This window comes from Phaethon aethereus, assembly GCF_964289735.1.
Source record: "Phaethon aethereus genome assembly, chromosome: 1".
Classification (NCBI taxonomy): Eukaryota; Metazoa; Chordata; class Aves; order Phaethontiformes; family Phaethontidae; genus Phaethon; species Phaethon aethereus.
In genome coordinates this window covers 7,701,353-7,721,323 of record NC_138575.1, presented here as the reverse complement: position 1 = coordinate 7,721,323, position 19,971 = coordinate 7,701,353, and the positions used below count along the sequence as shown (strand labels likewise).

Below are 19,971 nucleotides of genomic sequence, written 5' to 3'. Positions count from 1 at the left end.
GGGGTCAGACACTCCAGGCTGAAAAACTCCTGTGTCCAAAGAGGCACTTGAGCATACAGAGAGGCTCCAGGAGAATCTGAAGTTCCTCAAGATATTCCTCCAGACTCACAGCCAGCAGGAATGCCCCAGCATCACCTCTCACTGGCACGAGACGCAGTGAATACCCCTGGGAGACGGGTAACTCCTTCAGAAAAGGGCACCGGTTCCTGCTCCACACTTCCAGTCCAGATGAGGACTCGGACAAACCAATACCCTGAGTGTTAACAAGTTTCTTCAGGAAGCAGTTCTGCTCACGCTGTACCAGGCCTACCGCTGTGGCAGCAAAACCACAGCCTGAGTGCCAGATGCACCAGAAGACCTGCCACCTGACCAGAGCAGCAGTGAGATTCCAAATTCAAATACCCGCCTGAATCCAGTCCCAGGCAGCCAGGACCCTCTCCGCTGACTGCGCCGACAAGGCTTCTCCACAGACAGCAACAGGCTCTGTGTGGGCTCCACTGGATCTGTGGGGCCCAGACAGATGCGAGGTCTGGGCTCCCGCAGGTGAGACAGTTATTAGCAGCCACTGCAGTGATCAACGATGTGCTCTGAGCGTCACTGTAGGTCTGAGAAAGGTGTCCTGAAGAGAAGGATGTGTTAACACTGCTGTAGAGGTACTGCTGTTCTGGTGATTAAAAAGAGCACACGGTTTCAGCCTAGGACTTTCAACCTACGCCATTAACAAAGTTTGAACATTTCACTGTTTATGCAGAATTAGACATCAGCATTTCTGTGAGGTTCTTTGCCATTCCCAGTCAACATGCACAATGGTAAAGATTTGTGGCTGCTAGAAATACTGTACGTTGTCATGGGAGGTCCTAATTATTTTCTCTGCAATGCCCAGCAGACTGACATTTTCTCCAGATGTATAAAAATGGGATTTGAAAGACTCAAGAGCCATCAGATTACTTCCCCCAAGCCCAGAAGGTTTATATTATGTCGTTAGCGAAAAAAAAAAAGGACAGATCAGATCAGATGCATTCAAGATCAAAAACTCTTTGCACTGAGATTGGCTGTATTTTTCAGCTGAGAAATATATAAACCTTTTTTTTTTCCCCCCTCCACATAAATACCACATGAGAGATTAGCCATTAGAAGTCTTCATATTTACAGAAATAACCAAAATTCAGATTCAACTGCTTCCCTCTAATCATCTCCCCACATCAGTCTCCAAAGGGAAAGCAGCCAAAAAACTCTACATACACTCCTTGCAGGGCCAAGTCTCACCTAAAGCTCCAACATACGGGAAGCAGCTCAGTCTGGATGGTTCCCTGAATAGTAAATTGAAATAAAAGCGAGGGTCATGTTCATTGTCCCCTGGTCATTGTCCTGGTCATACCTCCCTCATACCACCCCCCCTCCGCTGTATATTGGATGTGTTCAGCATAAAGCATAGATTTAAAAAGAAATCTAAATAAATGGGTCTTGTAAGAAGGAAGCTGTAGAAAACCTGCTGCTTTATGCTTTTTCGCAAAGCCCTCCCTAGGTTGCTGTTGGTGTTAAAAGCACAAACTCTGTCTCTTCAGTCCTCTCTGGGTCTTGGAGATCAAAATATGAGTCACGCCTTGGACACTGCAGAGCCTCATAAAGCATTGTACTCCACACATTTCGATGGGTCTGTTGGGAAGTGCTTCTGGCAAATGGTCATGAGCCTCTTCAGCCCCTAGGAATTAACAAAACAGGGACAATTCTGTAATAAAACTGCAGCTGTCAAACAAACTTAACAGTCTACAGTATTTTTAAGCTTAACAAGAAGAATTCAAGACAAATGGATGCTACTTTGGAGGGGTTTTTTTTATTTGGTTGTTTTTCCATTTTTTAAGTTTCATGGACCTCTCCGCCTGCAAAGTGCCAAGTTATGTCCAATATTACAGGAGTCTGTGGCAAAGTGAAGACACCACAGATTCAGTCTCTCATGACAGATTCATACTGAAGGATCACAGTAATGCTTTAATCCCTCTTCACCACGATGGGAGAAAACAATACTATCACAATAAAAGATATTTAAAAGAAACCTGATTATTAACAGTAATTTTATAGAGCAAAAAGCAATTTCTGACACTAAAACAAGCTGCACAGCTACGAGAAGAACCGGACAATTTCCCTGGAGGAAAGATGTCACTCCTACCCATAGTGGCACCACACCTGACCTACACCATGGAGGCAAACTGAAGAAGTAAGCAAGAAGAAAGGCAGAATGTCAACTTTTCTCCTCAGTGCTTGCCAAAAAAACAATGCGATAAAAACCCTATGATTATTTTGTTTCAGGTCACACATAAAAGTCTAACAAAGAAGAAAGAAAACTGCTGTGGCAGTAACATAATTTAGCAGTGACATTGGACTCCAAGACAGCAGAGTCATTAGACACTCACAATGGAAGACAGCTCCTCACTGAAGGGAAAAGTGATTCAGCAGAGGATGCTTTGGCCTTTTCAATGCAGGCAAGTCTGGAAAATATGTCCTAGCACCATAATGACTCCTTGTTTGGGATGTTACAATCCCAGGTTCGTTGTAAATCAGAAACATGTTAGCTTGGTGTAAGTGCTGGGACCACAGATAATATTCCATGCTCCAGGTTGAACCAGACTAGCTAAACAAGACCTGATATTTAAAACTAACACAGAGAACATACATGTTTAAAGCCAGCTTTGTCTGGGTGCTTCAGTAGGTTGTGTAGTTCAGAAGCACAGATATGAAATTCATAGTGGGAAGATGAACACGAAGATTTCCTTGACCAACAGATGTAACCCCAAAAGCAGGTAAGTGAACCTCAGGAGGTTCAACAAGGCCAAGTACAGGGTGCTGCATCTGGGTTGGGGCAACCCCTGGTATCAGTACAGGCTGGGGGGTGACAGGACAAGGGGTAATGGTTTTGAACTAAAAGAGGGCAGATTTTGACTAGATAGAAGGAAGAAATTTTTCACAACGAGGCTGGTGAAACCCTGGCCCAGGTTGCCCAGAGAGGTGGTAGATGCCCCATCCCTGGGGACATTGCAGGTCAGGCTGGACGGGGCTCTGAGCAACCTGGTCTGGTTGCAGATGTCCCTGCTCATGGCCGGGGGTTGGACTAGATGGCCTCTAAAAGTGCCTTCCAATCCAAAGATTCTATGATTCTATGACAAACTAAGGAATTCATATACATTGTATCTTCCAAAGGGCACGTGAAGAGACATCAAGCATCACTACAGAGTAGAGATCTTCCTGCTAGAAGAGTAGCAAATGGACACAGATGGCCAACTGTTCATCAAAGTTGGAGAATAAGCATTATGTCCCTGTTGAGGCCCACAACAATCTTCCTTCAGAGCCCAAATTCCTTTTTTAACACCGACTAACAACAGAACTGGTTTAACACAAGCTATTTCATCCATTACATACTTCCAAGCAAGTATTACACTAACTGGAGTCTGTCTCTGAAGATGCGTAATCCACATGTCAATTTTAACCTTAGAAAAGAATTGGTCAAATTTAATTTGTTGGCTCTTTCAGTATCTAGAGCTTCCTCTGACTTCACCATGATATTTTCACAGGTTATGATAGTAAAAACTATAGTTGAACAGGAACCAAAGGTTATACTTGTAGCCCCAGTACAAAGAGGCTCAAGGTAGAAGGAGAAGTTGCATTTTACAAGCAATCTGCTTGCAGACATCTGTAGAAGTTGAAAAGCAACAAGAATCCTGCTGCTGCAGCAGCAAGATCCTGCCAGAAGCTCCAAGCTCCACGATGCTGTTCTGGACGCTTCAGAGTTAAGCCAGGCGGCTTATGAAACAGCAACTGGCAGGAGGCAAATACATTTAACAATACAAGGAGAGATCACTTGTTTCCTCAGACTCATCCACCCAATACACTGAAACATCAGAGAAGAAAAACACCACGACTATTAATTCCACAAACAACAGAAGTTCATGACATGAGTATGAATATGCACACGAGGAACTGAACCTGGAATTTTGAGCCCACACTGTTAAAGAAACATGTTTGAAAAATGAATGCATTTACCTAGTTGCAGAAATAGTCAGAAGGACTGTATTCCACAGTATTAAATTCCACACACGATGTTAAAACTGTGAGTTAAGCAGTGAAGGAACTCAGGAGAGTAAAGCATGTCTGCACAGCTACTTTGGTGTTCATACAGGATCACAATAGTTAAGACGCAGGGAAATCTATTAGACTCTGTTCCTAGCCCAGCACTGAAGAGCTTTCAGGTCCAGGATGAGCTACCTATTAAATGGGTGTTATGCTTGAGCCAGCTAAGGCAACTGTCCACATCTAGGACCTTCTTACCACATCACCTGTAACTATGAATCCAGTATTTCTCAAAGATCCCCTAACTTCAAGAACAAATCCGTTGGATATCCAAAGCTAACATTACCTGAATATACTTCCTTTGAGTTTCATCGTTGAGAACGTGGGCTACGTGCTTGGAGAAAATCTTTTCACGACCGGTTCGAGCGTGGATGCCAACCATAGTGACACCAATAGGCCAGGGAGCGTTTCCAATAGCCATCTGAAGATAGGCATCATTTGCCTGAAGGAATACAGCATGTGCACACATAGCAAAACAGAAAAGGCATCAGAAAGCAGAGCAGTTTTGCATTGCCAGATACAACACCACCATAGATTCCAGTCTCTCTGAATCAGGTTTCATTGCACAACATTAACCAATTTTACAACACACCTTCCTAACACGATCGATGTTTATGCTGAACTCTGAGGGAAGCAAGGACTATGGACTTTACCTATAGGGTGATGAAAGAAAGCACTGGATAAGGCAGTCTAATATTGATTAAAACTGAAGTTTACTGGGACTGTTTTCAACTCAACCTTCTCAGGTTCCCATAAACTTTTGCCTGTAATCACCTTTACAGCCCTTGTCATTTCGGTTGCAGACTAGACCAGGGAGCCAGTCTGTAAGTGCAGGCCACTGCAGGCTGACACTGTGTGTGCAGAACTGAGGTCACCCGGTACACAGGAGCGCACTGGAGCCTGACAGCTCTCAGAGAGAGCAGCTAGCTTCCAAAGAGGCTGAGAACCAGCTCTTGACAAAACTGGGTTAAATAAGCACATTTGTAACAGTATCTATGAACAGAGCAGTAGCAGCAGTAAATGAATCTGAGATTTCCCAATCAAGATAGCAGGCCCCCTTTCTTAGCACAAAGCTGTAGCAGACAACGTCACTGGGGAAGAACAGGGATAGAACTTGAAGGGAAAATTAATAGAAAGAAAGAGAAGAACAGAGCTTAAAAAAAGCCATGACAACTGAGAACCAGGAAGTGAGAGGGACACACACATACATGCAATTACAGAAACAGCTTCAAGAAGGATGTGGAGCAGAACATTCCTCCACTATTAGCGAGCAGCTACAAGACTCACTGATAAAGAGTTCATTTATCATCTCCTATTTAGAGACTAAACGATATGAAGTAGCAATCATGACCAGTGGGTGCAGTTTCTTCCCATTTGGCACTGAGCAAACTGGGAGGTGAATAATGAACAAGGCAGGGGGTTGCAGACAGAGCTGAGAGCAAACCTGAAAAAGGGACCTGACTTTGACTTTGCCTACAGCAGGCAGAATCTGAACAGTCTTAGTCAAATACCTACTTACTGACTTAAATATGGTTTTGTGATGAAACATAGTATGTGAGCATGCAATTAAATACCCTTCCAGGATGTCACAACAGGGTTAATTAAGCTTGAGCAGACAACTTGGGATTCTGGCATTTGCCTACTGTCACATGTTGATTTCAAAATTTAAATCTTTCGAGCATTCCATCTAACAAAGCAGTAAGAATTTGTGGCTGCCAGTATTCACTAGGCTGCACAAAGCAAAAAAGCACAGAAGACAACAGCAGGCAGAAAGACACAAGTCTCTTAGGAAGCAAAATGGAAAATTATATGAGTAGATTTAAAAGCACAAGGCTCTTTAACCTAATTAAAAAACCAAAACCCAAACTTCCAAATGCGTACTCAACTCCTCCAAAAATCAGTCTGTGAGTTTACATAAAGCCAAGCACCTCCGGCAGAGAGGAGCACAGCTGACTAACCCAGGAGATACACCACATTCCCGCACGCTCATTACTTTGTTTGAGAAGCCATCGGAAAAGGAATTTCAACATAATGATGACAACCAAAAGAAAAAAGTGCCCTAAAACGAAACCCCACTATGATACATCCCACACTTTCAGTTCTGCTTTCAAATGATTTGGATTAAGCTAGCTTTAGGCCACATACAGTTTTTTCAATACCAAAAGCAGGTTTGCTTGCTTACTTGACAAATTATCTGAAGTTCTCATAAGAATAATAAGGAGTACTAGAAATTTGAAGGCAAAACACAGCTCAATTTCCTCTGCATACACAAGCTGCTTACGCAAATGCTATTGGTATTTGAGTTCCACTTCTGAAGGCAGCTACAAACAAAACCTAACACTGCCTTTGATCTTGTGTGTCAAAGTAGTTCTGCCTCCTCCAGTAAGCAGACTTTATCCAAAAAACTTGCATTAACCTACCTCAACCTTACCAGGCCAGCTAATGTTAGCATAGCCGAAGAAAGGGACAGTGTCTCATATTCAGTAACTCAGTTCAACTCAGTTAATTCCTAATGAATTAATTAACACCCTATGACTATTAATTCAATACCTTAATTTAACCTTACAATATCAGGTTACCCATACAGGATTCTTCTGCAACTTAATATAACCATCTCTGAGAAAAATTCTATTCATGCTTGCAAAGCTCTGCTGTTTCACCAGCCTCAAAAAGATCTTCTGACAGGCTGTGGATCAAACACTATCTGGAGCCTAACCTTTAACGGCCATTTTTTATTTTGTTTTGAATATATGTTGTGTGTATTTCCAGCTACGTATCTTCAAAATGCAAAAAAAAGGGAAATGTTGAAGCAATAAACTCAACCTATTAGAACCAGACAGCCTGCACATCTAGCAGAGTGCAAACAAACATACCTTCACATATTCTCTTTGCAACATGAATTTAATAATATCTGTTATTGATTCTTTGATGTCTGCAGGAAGTGTCTACAGGAGAAGAAAGGGAAAAAAAAAAAGAAGACATCTTTACTTCAGAGCTCAGGAAAACCATTCTACTCAGCATTTATACAAAGCTTAGCACCTACCCTAGCTTGAGGACTTTAACAAAGGAAAACATCTTGGTTATTTAGATGAAGGATCTGAAGAAACAGAGGTTAAGTGGTTACACCTAGTAGCTCGTGGCGAAGTGCAAAATACAATCCCAGTTCTCTATCATATTTGCAACCCAGCGAACAGGTGATACGTAAAGCAACACCTGGAAAAGCAAGTGGGTAGGCAGAAGAATACACTGGTCAAGATAAAATGGTCAGAACTGGGAGTCATGGGCTCTAGACACAGAAACTCTGGCCAACTCACTTATCCTCTCTTCTTCAGCGAAGGTAACATTATCTTAGGAAAGGGCACTAACCACTAGGTACTTTGAAAGCAGAAGTTAAAATAAGTCTTACAGAATAGTGACATTTAAAGAGATTCACCCTTTTCCGAAGTTTTCTGAAAAGTGGTCTCAGGTACGATTCTGTCTGCTTTTGAGTGGCACTGTTCAGCTTCCCCTGTACTCCCCGTTTCACGTAGTCTTCTCTGGCATTCAGCTCCTTAGCCCAAACTCCAAGAAGAAACTGGATAAGGAACAAGCAAATTTATGTCGTAGTGCCATCTAGTGACTTCCTCGGCAAAACAGATGGGAACAGTGGTTTAAGCCACCATTAGTTTTTTTGAGAAATCTGAATTAAAAAGGCAGGAAGCCTCCTTCACAGGGATAGGCAAGCAGGGATATGAACAACCCTCCTATCATAAGCTTTTGAGAAGGAGCCTAAGGAACAGTAAAGATAACAGTGAAAATTCAACACAACAGAAAGCAAACATGTCAAATGTACTTTCTCTCCACCTGGAAAACAATTTTTGAGCTTTCTTTGTCTGACTGCCCAACCCAAACTATATTAAAACTGCCAGCGTATCTGATACACACAAATGAAAACTTCGACTCTTGCTGTGACTTCTGATCATCGCAATAGTTACACAGGATTCATCTGACTCAAATGAGAGGCAATACAGCCTTCTTGCCAGGAAACAATTTTTTACCATCCACTTGAACCTTTCCTCAGCAAAGCCAGCAGACTTCCTTTAAAATTCTCTTATTTCACATAACAGTACCAGGTGACATTTAATTTCAGCTTCCACTGCTCCTGGGGGAGGGAGGCAGCGACTCCTCGGAAGTTTTGAATGCCATAGTAGTACATAGAAGCAACTATATACAACTGCCTCAATTATCACACAGAAATCAAAACCATATTCATTTTGTCTGGAAAAGTAGGACCAGATTTTGAAGAAAGCTGCTCTCCCAACAGCTTGTTTCAAGGTCTAGCAGAAGTCACGACTGTGACTAATTCAGGCTGTGGAGTTCCAAGGATTAAAAAAAAAACCAAACAAACACATCTTAAGCATAATGTGTGAGTTTTTCTCTCCATGCAGCTGAAATCATCCCTTCTGTTCACAAAATCTATCTACACGATAAAAAAAAATATGACATAGCTACAGAATAAGTAATCTTCTTTGTTTGTTACCTTCAAGAACTTCGTTATGATGTCCATATCATAGTGATCATCACCCCGTCCTAAGGATTCTCCCAAAGCCTAGAACAGGCAAAAAAAGGCAATTATTTCCACACTGTCTAGAAGTGTGCCACCACCACCACAGCAGAGTATGATTCACTGCATCGTGAACTGTAATAAACTCCACCAGAAATCCAAAACACTAGTTAGGAAACAGAATGAAACAGCTATATATGCTACTGAGATTCATTAATCTATTAAAAACATTTAAAACAAAAAGCCAGTATGATTATTTCTGAAAAGTCAATGCAACAGGAATTTTTCATTAACTACTAAATTATTGGGATAATTAGCAGCTGTCTCTCAGCACTGTATTGAGGGGAACTGTGGGTGCACCGCATTTTTGAGATCCCCAAAGCCATCAACTAACCTAATTACTTTGTTAAGCTATTTCAATTCACTGAGGTACTGGGGCTTTTTACCATTTTTTTAATTGTAACTCTGAATTTGAGGGAACAAATCTAAAAAAAAACACACACCACACACCAAAAAACCCAATAGTATTCTCCAGTAACTCTAGCTTCCTGCCTAAACCTCAAAACTGTTAATACTAACACCATTTTTTAGAAACATTTTCTGGTAGGTATAGTTGGATTGATAATTTATTTCCGTTGTCCTCACATTTGCAAAGTGAGTTTTGGTTAAAAAAGTCTCCTAGATTTAGAACCAAATTCAGTGCAAGCCCTTACACTCAATAGAATGCAGTTAAAGTAGCATAAAATTAAGACTGAGGTGTTTCCAAACTTTTCAGAAAAAGATTATTTCCATGGCTCAAACCAAGCCTGCCCTACTGCCCCAAAAAGGGGCTATTTTGAAAATTAACGGATTGGTAAGTGCGGCCCCATTACAACTGGTATCCATTCTGGTGCTACAGCTATTTTACACCAGAACCCTTGGTACCCTAAAAAAAAAAGCCAAAGACTATCTCCTTACAATAATGTATTCATTTAAGCTTTCAGTTATAAATCAGATTATTTCTTAAACACACTTTTGGAAGGATGATATGAAGATTAACTTCTTCAAAGAGTTTTGAAGATCAAGTGTAAAAATCTTCAGCTTGAGTTCATGTGCTTTCCAAAACATGACCCTAAAATACCAGGTGCTGAATGCACTTGACAGCACTCATTCTCCGCTCACTTACACAAATGCTGTGGTGATCATAGTCATTTGCACTGAAGTTTTGGGACACGTTGTTTCTGCACCTGTATTTTCTGTGATCTGCCTACTTCTGACTTCCACCACTTCTTTGTCCTGGATGTTTTCATATCAAACATTCTTTCTGTGTGCCTATTTTTCAAAGTCCATTTTTCTTGTGTAGGGAAAATTCATCAGTACTAAGCTCATTACCCTCTCAAATACTCATAGAAAAGGCTTTAGAATTTACAACCAGGCAATGTATTTCTATTAAATTCTCTACTTCCAAACCCCCCGCAGAGGGAATCCTAACTGTACCACTTTCTTTGCAGGCAACACCTGCCCTCTTTTTGATGAGGCATTGTAAACAAAGACCACTTGAGTTTTCAAATGTCTATTGTAGGCACCTATAGTGCAACTCAAGGCTTAGAAACCTAATTTCCCAAAAGAGCATATCTAAGGATACTTCAGAATGCCTAAGTTAGATGTTGAAAACAAGAGAATTTTGCTAAACAATCCTGAAGCTTTCTCACAACAATATACTACATCTAAAATCCCTTAATTAAAATCTATCATCACATACTTCTAGTTCTTCAATAGTAGTATTCTCCTCATGGACTTTCAAGTCATTCTGTGAGTCATCATCTCCTGCTTCTTGGCCACCTACAATTTCGTTCAGATACTGCTGGTCTATCTTATCCAAAGCAGCCTTCAGATCATTTCTCAGGCCCTGGAAAAGATAAGAAATTACTAATTTACAAAAATACGTCAAGTAAATAAAAGCAGTTCAGTATTGTCACTGTGAACATCCAACTTCTGTTTAAGAACAGCCAAATTCTGTAAAGACATGCATAAGGGTTTAGCTTGGTTGCCTGAATTTAAACTGAATTCAAAGAACAGTTTCCGAATTGCTTCAGCACTTAACAAAAAGCAGGTGCATGAACTTCTGTAACGTTCATACCTATGAAAAAGACTTTTTACCATATTTTCACCAGAAAAGCATGGAGGACAATCAACTGCTAGGACTTTCGTCAAGACATTTTCTCCAAGCAATGCACTGAACCATCCCAAAACAAACAGAAAACAGACCATAACCATCAGCAGCTCTACAAGTCTTCACATCTGCCCTGAAAGCAAGCTGTACATAAGGTAAGTAACACTCCTTCAGTACTATCACATAAAACAGTTATGTCTTCCCCTTACTACCAATGATTTAAACATAGCAGAACGCTTTATATGTTGTATCAATCTACTCTAGAATAGGTGATAAAAAAATGAATCTATGGTTTCAAACTGATGCTACAGTTAAGAGCTGCTTTTAAATAGAAGAAAGTCGACTTAGTCACAGTTAGAGGACTTGCATTCTTATCTTGAGACACAAAATATAAAGCCCTATAAAGGAGTATGACATTTCCTACCCCAAGATAAATTCAGCCATTCCACTGGGAATACATATGTACAGTTATCTCCCTTCTTCCATCATCATACTTGACTGTCTGGAGCGTTTCTATTAATCATTTAGTTGTCTAAAAATGTCACAACCACAAACCGGTTATCATGACTATCCACATTTTAAGCAACACATAGCAACAGGAGTGAGTGAAACATACAAAATTCACACAAAAATCCAGCACAAACCTATTTATGAGCTCACTACTTCCTAATAATCCTACTACTGTCATCAATGTCACTGCAAGCGAAGCTTTCATTAGCAGAATTTTTTTTTTTAAACCTTTTGATCTGTCTATCTTTTTTTAAGACTTGAACACGAAAAGGCTCTCCTTTCCTGGACAGCACCAGCAAAGACATTTCAAACAATTCAGTCTGCCACAAATTAAGGAAGGAAATCCAAATTGTCACTCTCTTAGCTGGGTTGAAAATTTGGTTAATCGTGAATGCAAAACAAACACCGATTGCATCTCCTCATTTAACTACTCAATTCTTAAGACAAAAGATTTATTAAATCTTTTAAATTTATTAAACTATCATATATCTTTTAGACATTTTTTGAATTGATGGCTACTTAAAGGGAAGGGGGTAAAATGAAGTTTCCCTAACAAGTTGTAGCTCTGGAATCAAGGGGTTTGAAAAATCATTTACACACCACAAAGACAGGATGCAGTCCTCCTCCTACTTACCTGTACCTTCTCAGAAATGCATATAGTCACAAGCACAGGCTAGTTTTAACAGTAAATGACTGTCTTCTCTGCTGGTTAAAAAGCAGGTAACAGCACAGGCTGGAGCACTACTGACACCTGGAGGCCCTTTTTCCAACTGAAAAGGGCCTAGGGTTGAACTGTCTAGCATAAGGAATTACAACTGCGTACAAAACTATGACATTTAACATACTTTCTCAGGCAATAAATGAGACAGAGCAGATATTTCTCTTTGCTCTGTACTACCGCTCCCTCCTGAAAATTAACAGTTACTGAAATTGATTTTCTGTAACTTTTATAGCGCTCCTCAGTGGTTATTGCACTACAAATAAGTAACTAACAGCTAGCCAGTCTTACCTTGTTCACTTCAGGTGCAAGAATTTCTATCTTCCTCAGACGTTGAAAAGCATCATAATCTGTTTCTCCAAACAGTCTGATCGGCTCACCTCTCTCTCGTAACCTCCTGATAACCTGAAAAGAATCAAAGCACTCCCTTACGCAAACTTGTAAAGGAAGCAAAATAAAATCCAGAATGACGGATTTATTTGCTTTGCTTAGAATAACAAGCTGAGCTGGACTGGAGAGGAAATGGCAATATTTTAAGCAGTAGAAAAATGTTCCAGACACTTTGTAATCTAAATATAAAATTCCCACGGTATTTCAGTGAAAGGTCATTCCAAATATTACCAATCTAAATTTTGCATAAAACCCCACGCTGCTTCATATAGCCTAACTTCTTCCTGCTCCGACTTGTTTAAACAAATACACAAAAATCATCCCTCTGGCAGAGCTTAAAAACAGTTTTCAAAATCACAAAGGAACTTGACAATAATCTCATTCACCTACTTGTGCCTACTTGGCAATAAAAATTTCCATCCTTAAGCATTTGGCAAATATTAAGTCCCATAATCTAATGTGATAGTTACTTTAAAACTAGATATAACAGAGGTGTAACATCCTCCCTCAGATGTTCTGCAAAGTCATGGGCAGAGCCAAAACCTGAACTTTTTTCTCCCGATTCCTTATCTCATGCATTGCTTCTAAATCCCTTTATACTTACCTTTATGCATTTGGTGTATCAAGCAATAGGCTTATTGATAGATGAATCATCATGAAATACTTTGGTGATCAAGAGAAGGGCTTGCACTTCCATTTCATGCCACCACTTCGTTGTACCAATAGACTGGCTGGACAACAAGAAACTACATATCTTTATAGATATCTAGATGAGGGAATCGAGTGCTCCCTCAGTAAGTTTGCAGATGACACCAAGTTGGGTGGGAGTGTCGATCTGCTGGAGGGTAGGAGGGCTCTGCAGAGGGATCTGGACAGGCTGGATCGATGGGCAGAGGTCAACTGTATGAGGTTTAATAAGGCCAAGTGCCGGGTCCTGCACTTCGGCCACAACAACCCCATGCAACGCTACAGGCTTGGGGAGGAGTGGCTGGAGAGCAGACCGGCGGAAAGGGACCTGGGGGTGCTGGTTGACAGCCGGCTGAACATGAGCCAGCAGTGTGCCCAGGTGGCCAAGAAGGCCAACAGCGTCCTGGCCTGTATCAGCAATAGTGTGGCCAGCAGGAGTAGGGAAGTGATCATGCCCCTGTACTCGGCACTGGTGAGGCCGCACCTCGAATCCTGTGTTCAGTTTTGGGCCCCTCACTACAAGAAGGATGTTGAGGTGCTGGAGCGTGTCCAGAGAAGGGCAACAAAGCTGGTGAGGGGTCTGGAGCACAAGTCTTATGAGGAGCGGCTGAGGGAACTGGGGTTGTTTAGTCTGGAGGAGGCTGAGAGGAGACCTTATCGCTCTCTACAACTACCTGAAAGGGGGTTGTGGTGACAAGGGTGTTGTCCTCTTCTCCCAAGTAACTAGTGATAGGACAAGAGGAAATGGCCTCAAGTTGCACCAGGGGAGGTTTAGATTGGATATTAGGAAAAATTTCTTCACCGAGAGAGTGGACAAGCATTGGAACAGGCTGCCCAGGGAGGTGGTGGAGTCGCCATCTCTGGAAGTGTTCAAAAAACGTGTGGATGTGATGCTTCAGGAGATGGTTTAGGGGCCATGGTGGCGCTGGATTAATGGTTGGACTTGATGATTTTGAAGGTCCTTTCCAACCTAGTGATTCTGTGATTAATTCGTTTATTCAGTTCAAGTGTCTTGCTGCGTGTTGGCAACCATTTGACTTGAAAATGTATCACAAAACCAGGAGTGGATAGAGTGCTGGCACAGCAATTCTTAACCCTTGACCAAAGGCACCCGAGTAGATCAATAGCAGCAAGACACTGCGCATTACTCGGGACATACGGACCAAATCCCAAACCAAACATGAAACCAGCAGCCCACATTACAAGCCCTGTGATATACTCCTGTAAAAAACAGTAAGTACCTTGCAAAATTAAGAGACATGTGACATCCTTGGATGACCTCAGCTGTGAATTTCAGTATTTCCAAGATTAGAATTTATTCTGTACTTCTGAACTTCCTGCTTCTTGTCTGCTTTGGGGTATAGATCTGTGTGAGAACTTATATTCACACGGGTATTTTTATCCTTTGAAGGGACAAAGAACACACCAGCTGCTGTGGCTTCAGGACTTTTTCTTCTAGAATTCAAGATGAACTTCCAAAACTTAGTTTCTAAATTTGGATTCAGTCCAATGAGCTACAAAGAAAAGAAACTGGGGGAAAAAAATCTTGGAAAAACTCAGCACGCCACCTTCAGTACTATCCAAGAATCAGGGTACTATTTTAGAAGTCATCTGAAAGAGCTGTAAAATGTTATAGCACATCTGTGCAAATCCATATGACAAAGAGGCTCTCGTCATCTGTACCTCCCTATGCGTTCAACTGGACAGCAGATCCTTGATGAGCAAAGATTATCATTAATTGTTGACTGTAAAAATGGAGGCTTATTATTTAATACAAACTGCAACAGAAAGTCCAGTTCACTAGAAAAAGCAGCCCCTAACAAGAAATTCCAGATGCATTTACTGTAAACTCAAATACTCTGTTCATGATGATTGATTTTACCTCCTGTCTGGAAAGGGTCATTGGTAACTTTTCTTCTGCCAGTTCAAGTTCCAGTACTGGATTTGATGAAGTCAGTGGTTTCTCCTCCTCTTCTTGCTGCTGTACCTACATTCAACAGACATAGTTACTAATGTGCCGATGGAAATAAACCCATATATTGATAGCAATGTGAAGATACAGAACTCTGGAACACAGATTTTAATATGACAATATAAACCTTTAGTTCCATAGTTTTTATTGTGTATAACTGAATTTCACAGAATAAAAGCTTTTAGAAGCCTTAGTATTAAGACTTAACATTTCTGCAGGTTGCAGGAAGCAGTCTCTATAGCAAATGGAAAGGACAACTGCTAATGTTTGGCAATCACTTTAGCTGGCAGATGTCAGCACAGATGCCAAAAATAGCAAATCCACCCTCTGCCTGTTGATTCCCGCCTCAGCTCTATCCTCCTTACCCATGCGAACGCATTTGCATTGCTATGTGATGAACCAAATGGGGGAAATGATTCAAACAGAAAATCATCTGCAAACACAAAGAAAGGTACTCTTCCTTAACCTCCTCATCCAGCTCACCAGCCAGTGGCACATGCATGGACACAAGGGCAGAAATGGAAACCCAAGGGCAGGGAGAGAGTGGGGCTGCTTCTTTTGGCAGCAGTGTCAGCTTAAAATCTTCATTACCTACAGCTTCGGTGAGCTGAGTACAATTAGCAGTAATCCATCGTTTCTGCTGGGTTTTGAGAGGTGCTTGTTTAAGGCAACACACCTTTCTCACAAACTTTCCATAGTTTCTTGCAAGCTGAAAAAAACCTACGACTCCTCATAGGGATAGGATCTCATTAAGAACTCCTCTTAATCTAAAAGAAGGTCCCCGAATCAAACAGAGTTTTCCCTCTTCATTACTCATTATTTTAATAATGGAAAACAACTCTTTGATCAAGGCAACTTTGAGATGGCAGTCATGTAACTACAGTTCCCTTTACAAGCTCAAATTTGACGCTTCTGACAGCGTGAGCAGATTGTTGTTGGTAATATTCCTATAATAAGGAAACATCTCCAGTACCTACTCATGCCTTGTTTTTCCCTAAATTCCTCATTAGAATTTATTTCCTTTCCGTTCTTGCTTAAAAGGGAAATGTTCCACTTAATCCTACAGCACCCAGTAGCATTCTCTGTGCATGGGCAGTACATTGTCATTTGCAGCCTGTATTCAGATTGATCAGTTTGATGAATGTACTTAGACAGATGATTTTTTTTTTTTTTTTTTTTTTTTTTTTTAAGAAGTTTTTCTATTCTTTCAGGCCAACGTGCCAGTCTGGCACTCAGGTGGCATGACTCCACGTGGATGTAAGGATCCACCCCTGCGGCTCCAGCTAGAGGATTCAGCCACAAATCTCTATTCAATGCTATACCAGCAAACACAGAAATCAATCTTACAACCACAGGTGTTTGGAACAAGCAAGGGAAGGACAATCAAATCAATACTTAACACATAAAGGGAGGGGAAAAATAAAACTTCCATAGATGCAGGAAAGGGGGAGTTGACAGGGGACAGAAAATATGGAAGCACTGTGTAAAAAAAAAAAATTATATAAATATATATGAAGAAATACACTCCCATGGCAGGAGAATACGTACAAATTTTAACTTACAAACATTCTTGAAATCATAAAGAGACAGCAGCATTGGGGGAAAAGATTTGATCCATTCTGTCAGCTGGACTCCAAGTTACAAGTAGTATCTTTACCACAGTGATTTTGGTTTCAGTGCTTTCATTCTCAAGCAAGTCAAATTATTACAACTTATTAAATCTAAGCAAAGCTTACAATTTAAAAAGAATTTAGAAAGAAATCAGTCTATATTCTACATCTTATTAATGTAGTAAAGATCAAATGCAGAAATCTGGGAGGCTCTAAGACAGTACTAAATTTAACAAAGCAACTTATTTTAAAACCATTTTCAGGGTTACATTTCAAATCAAAACCAGTGCCGTAGCAGCACAGATAATGTAATTTTAACCACCAGGTAAGGTTCTGAAGAATTCAGGCTAATGCTGAAAAAGCATCACGCAGTCATTTCCACTTGGAAGAGCAACGGGATTCACAGAACACCTTCTCATGACTACATGCTGCACATTCCAAGAATCATTTTGGTGTTCAAATATTCTACAAATAGATCAAGGTTTCAGAATAAGTCACTAACTGGGTAAAGCTCAATTGAAAACAAAGCTCCTATTTGTGCCCAGGAACAGCAAACAAGATTACGAGCCTCTATCCTCCACAAGGGAATGCATACCCCCTCACATACACATATAATCAGGCAGGCAGGCAGGCACACACACTTGTAAAAGAACACAGCATTCTTTCCATTTTAGTAAACTAGTGCCCTGACACCATTACAAGGCAGCTAAAGCCTTCCAGATCACTCATTTGTTTCAAAGTGCACCCTAGGTTACCAATTGTTTTCTAATATTTTGCCAGCAAGAAAATAAATGCTGTTATTGCACTCTTTCAATGCTGGATGGTTGATGGCCAAAACCCAAATACAAATATATACAGTATGCCAGCTGGCAGATCTTTTTAATATGCAACCACGTTGTACTGATTTCTTTTGGACATTTTGACCATGACGTGAAAATTATCTGAATGGATAAAATTATCTGAATGTATCCATTTTTTTCTGATAAGGGGGAGGCAGGTGGCTATATCAGATCCAGTGTTCATGCCTAACAGCACAATTTAAAAAGAAAGGAAGACAAGCTTTGATCCCAAGCCACTTCATGCTTTCCACAAAAAAATAAATAAAATAAATAAAAGCCAAACCATAACACAAACTTAAGTAGCTGTATATCATGCATATCTTTTCCTGCATTGAAAACGGTTTTGGAAACTCATACCTCTCCAGGTGGCTTCTCATTTACAGGCTAATGTATAACATTAACAGATTGAACAAAGAACAACAATTATCATTAACAACATTTATACTGCTGATAATAAAATGTAGACTTCAAAGGAAACATACAAATATCTGAAAGAACAACTGCCATACCTTGTAGCCACATCTCTGAAAGTAGGCCTCCTCTTCTTTTTTAGCTAACTCACTGCGTTTGAAATATTTCTTATTTCCCTAAAAGAGAGGAAGACTGTTAACAGTTTACAGTTTGACATACTTGGGCAAAAATGGCTCAAACTTCCTTACTTGATTTGGTGAATTCAGCTACATCCTTTCATAGAGATGGCTACATTGTCATGTAAAGGGAACTAGTTGGAAGCATCTCTGAAAATCAGCAATATAAGAGTGACTTTGCAGCACATATGTATAAGCAGGCTTGAAAGTACAATGTGTTCACCAGCCTTTTCAAAAAAAACAACATATTCTTTGTCACATAAGGCCATGGTACTTGTTAGTGTAAAACTTCACTTCAGATGTGCACAACAAGGCCCAGGTTGGAGTATAGGAAAGGTGTTTAAATAAACCGTACAAAACATGCCATTTTACTCTAAATCATGGAGGTGGGAGAAATCATCTTTATGAAGAATATTTTGTAAGCTTGTTTGGTGTACCTATGTAGAAATAAGACCTTCCAGGCACACAACAGCTCACAACTGCAGTCACTCTGAAGCATTTCCCTTGATCAGTATGAACTATTACTTCTTTATTCAGCCTGACCTACAACAGCCTCTGATCACAGCTGCCTACTTCAACCACTAACGCCAAAACCAAAACTCAGACATCCATGAAAGTGCTCTGCTTTACTGTGGGTGTTTTTAAGCTAACACATTCGGCACACACACACCCCCCGCGACCCCACTATTGCTATGAATAGAACACAGCAGTGGTGAGGAAACGGGATCCACACATCGTTCACCGAAGGCGGCACAGATTTTTCTCATCTCTCAGTACCTGAAATAAACAACTAAACCAGCTCCAAAAGGCAAAGGAGACACAGCGAGACCCTGAAGCCAGGCTGCTTCTGCACCCCCAAATTCGCTGGTGCTCTCAGCCCCAAACCCCTCCTGACTCTTCCCCAGGCCCCATCACGGGCCAACCCTGCTTCTCTTCCCCAAACCCTTTCCCGGGCCGCTCGTGACCCTCCCAAAGCTCATCCTGGGCCGTTCCCGACACTCTCAAAGCCCCACCCTGGGCAGGTCCCCTTACACGAGCCCCTGTCCCATGCCGCTTCCTCTCCCCTTGCTCGGCCCCATCCCGGGCCGCTCCTGCCTCACCCCAGTCCCGAGCCTCCACCTTAGGCCGTTCCCGGCGCCCTCCATGAGTTCCCGCCGCCCTCCATGAGTTCCCGCCGCCCTCCATGAATCCCCGCCGCGGGTGCGGCTCCTGGATCCCGTCCCAGCCGCCCTCACCCCCACGAGCTCCTTCTCCTCCAGCTGCTGCCGCTTCCGGCTGATTTCCCGCTTCAGGATGTCCATACCGACCCCGTCCACGGCTTGCCGCCGCCGCCGGAAGCAACGGATCAAAACAATAACGTCACTTCCGGACAGCCGCGCCGAGGGCCGAGCGGCAAGGCCACGCACGCGTACAGCGCCCCCTGGTGGCTGGGAGGAGCGCGGGGGGGAGGGTGGTGGTTATAGTGTGCGATAGTGTGCGATAGTGTGCGACAGCGCAACAGTGCGACAGCGTGATCGTGCACAGGGGCAGCTGTGATGGCTCAGCTGCCCCGGGGAGGGCTTGGGGCTGGTCGCGGGGCCCAGGGAGCACGAGAGGCTGGTCACTGGCCCCAGGGACGGCATGGTGGGTGTTGGTCCCTTTTCCTATGTAACAAGTGATGGGACGAGAGGGAACGGCCTCAAGCTGGGCCAGGGGAGGTTTAGATTGGATATTAGCAAAAATTTCTTCACCGAGAAGGTTATCAAGCACTGGACCAGGCTGCCCAGGGAATGGTGGAGTCACTACCCCTGGAGGCGTTTAAAAGAGGTGTAGATGTGGTGCTTAGGGACATGGTTTAATGG

The 19,971-nt window shown here is 41.8% G+C and overlaps 1 protein-coding gene across 4 annotated transcripts; it reads right to left on the bottom strand.

Moving 5' to 3' along the window:
* Positions 1 to 1,621: 1,621 nt before the first annotated feature.
* PRPF18 (pre-mRNA processing factor 18) lies at positions 1,622 to 19,431 on the bottom strand (the record flags this gene model as incomplete). 4 transcript variants are annotated; one of them, XM_082007324.1, is made up of 12 exons in its annotated part: positions 1,622 to 1,702; positions 4,409 to 4,564; positions 6,996 to 7,067; positions 7,556 to 7,696; positions 8,642 to 8,710; positions 10,407 to 10,553; positions 12,337 to 12,450; positions 15,005 to 15,109; positions 16,643 to 16,663; positions 17,901 to 17,927; positions 18,053 to 18,130; positions 19,366 to 19,431. In XM_082007324.1, 12 exons carry the CDS (start codon positions 19,429 to 19,431, stop codon positions 1,622 to 1,624), a joined length of 1,077 nt encoding a protein of 358 aa, XP_081863450.1. The 4 variants fall into 4 exon arrangements, with proteins under 4 accessions (XP_081863450.1, XP_081863451.1, XP_081863452.1 ...); XM_082007325.1 differs by lacking the exon at positions 16,643 to 16,663; XM_082007326.1 differs by lacking the exons at positions 16,643 to 16,663; positions 17,901 to 17,927.
* Between the last annotated feature and the right edge of the window lie 540 nt (positions 19,432 to 19,971).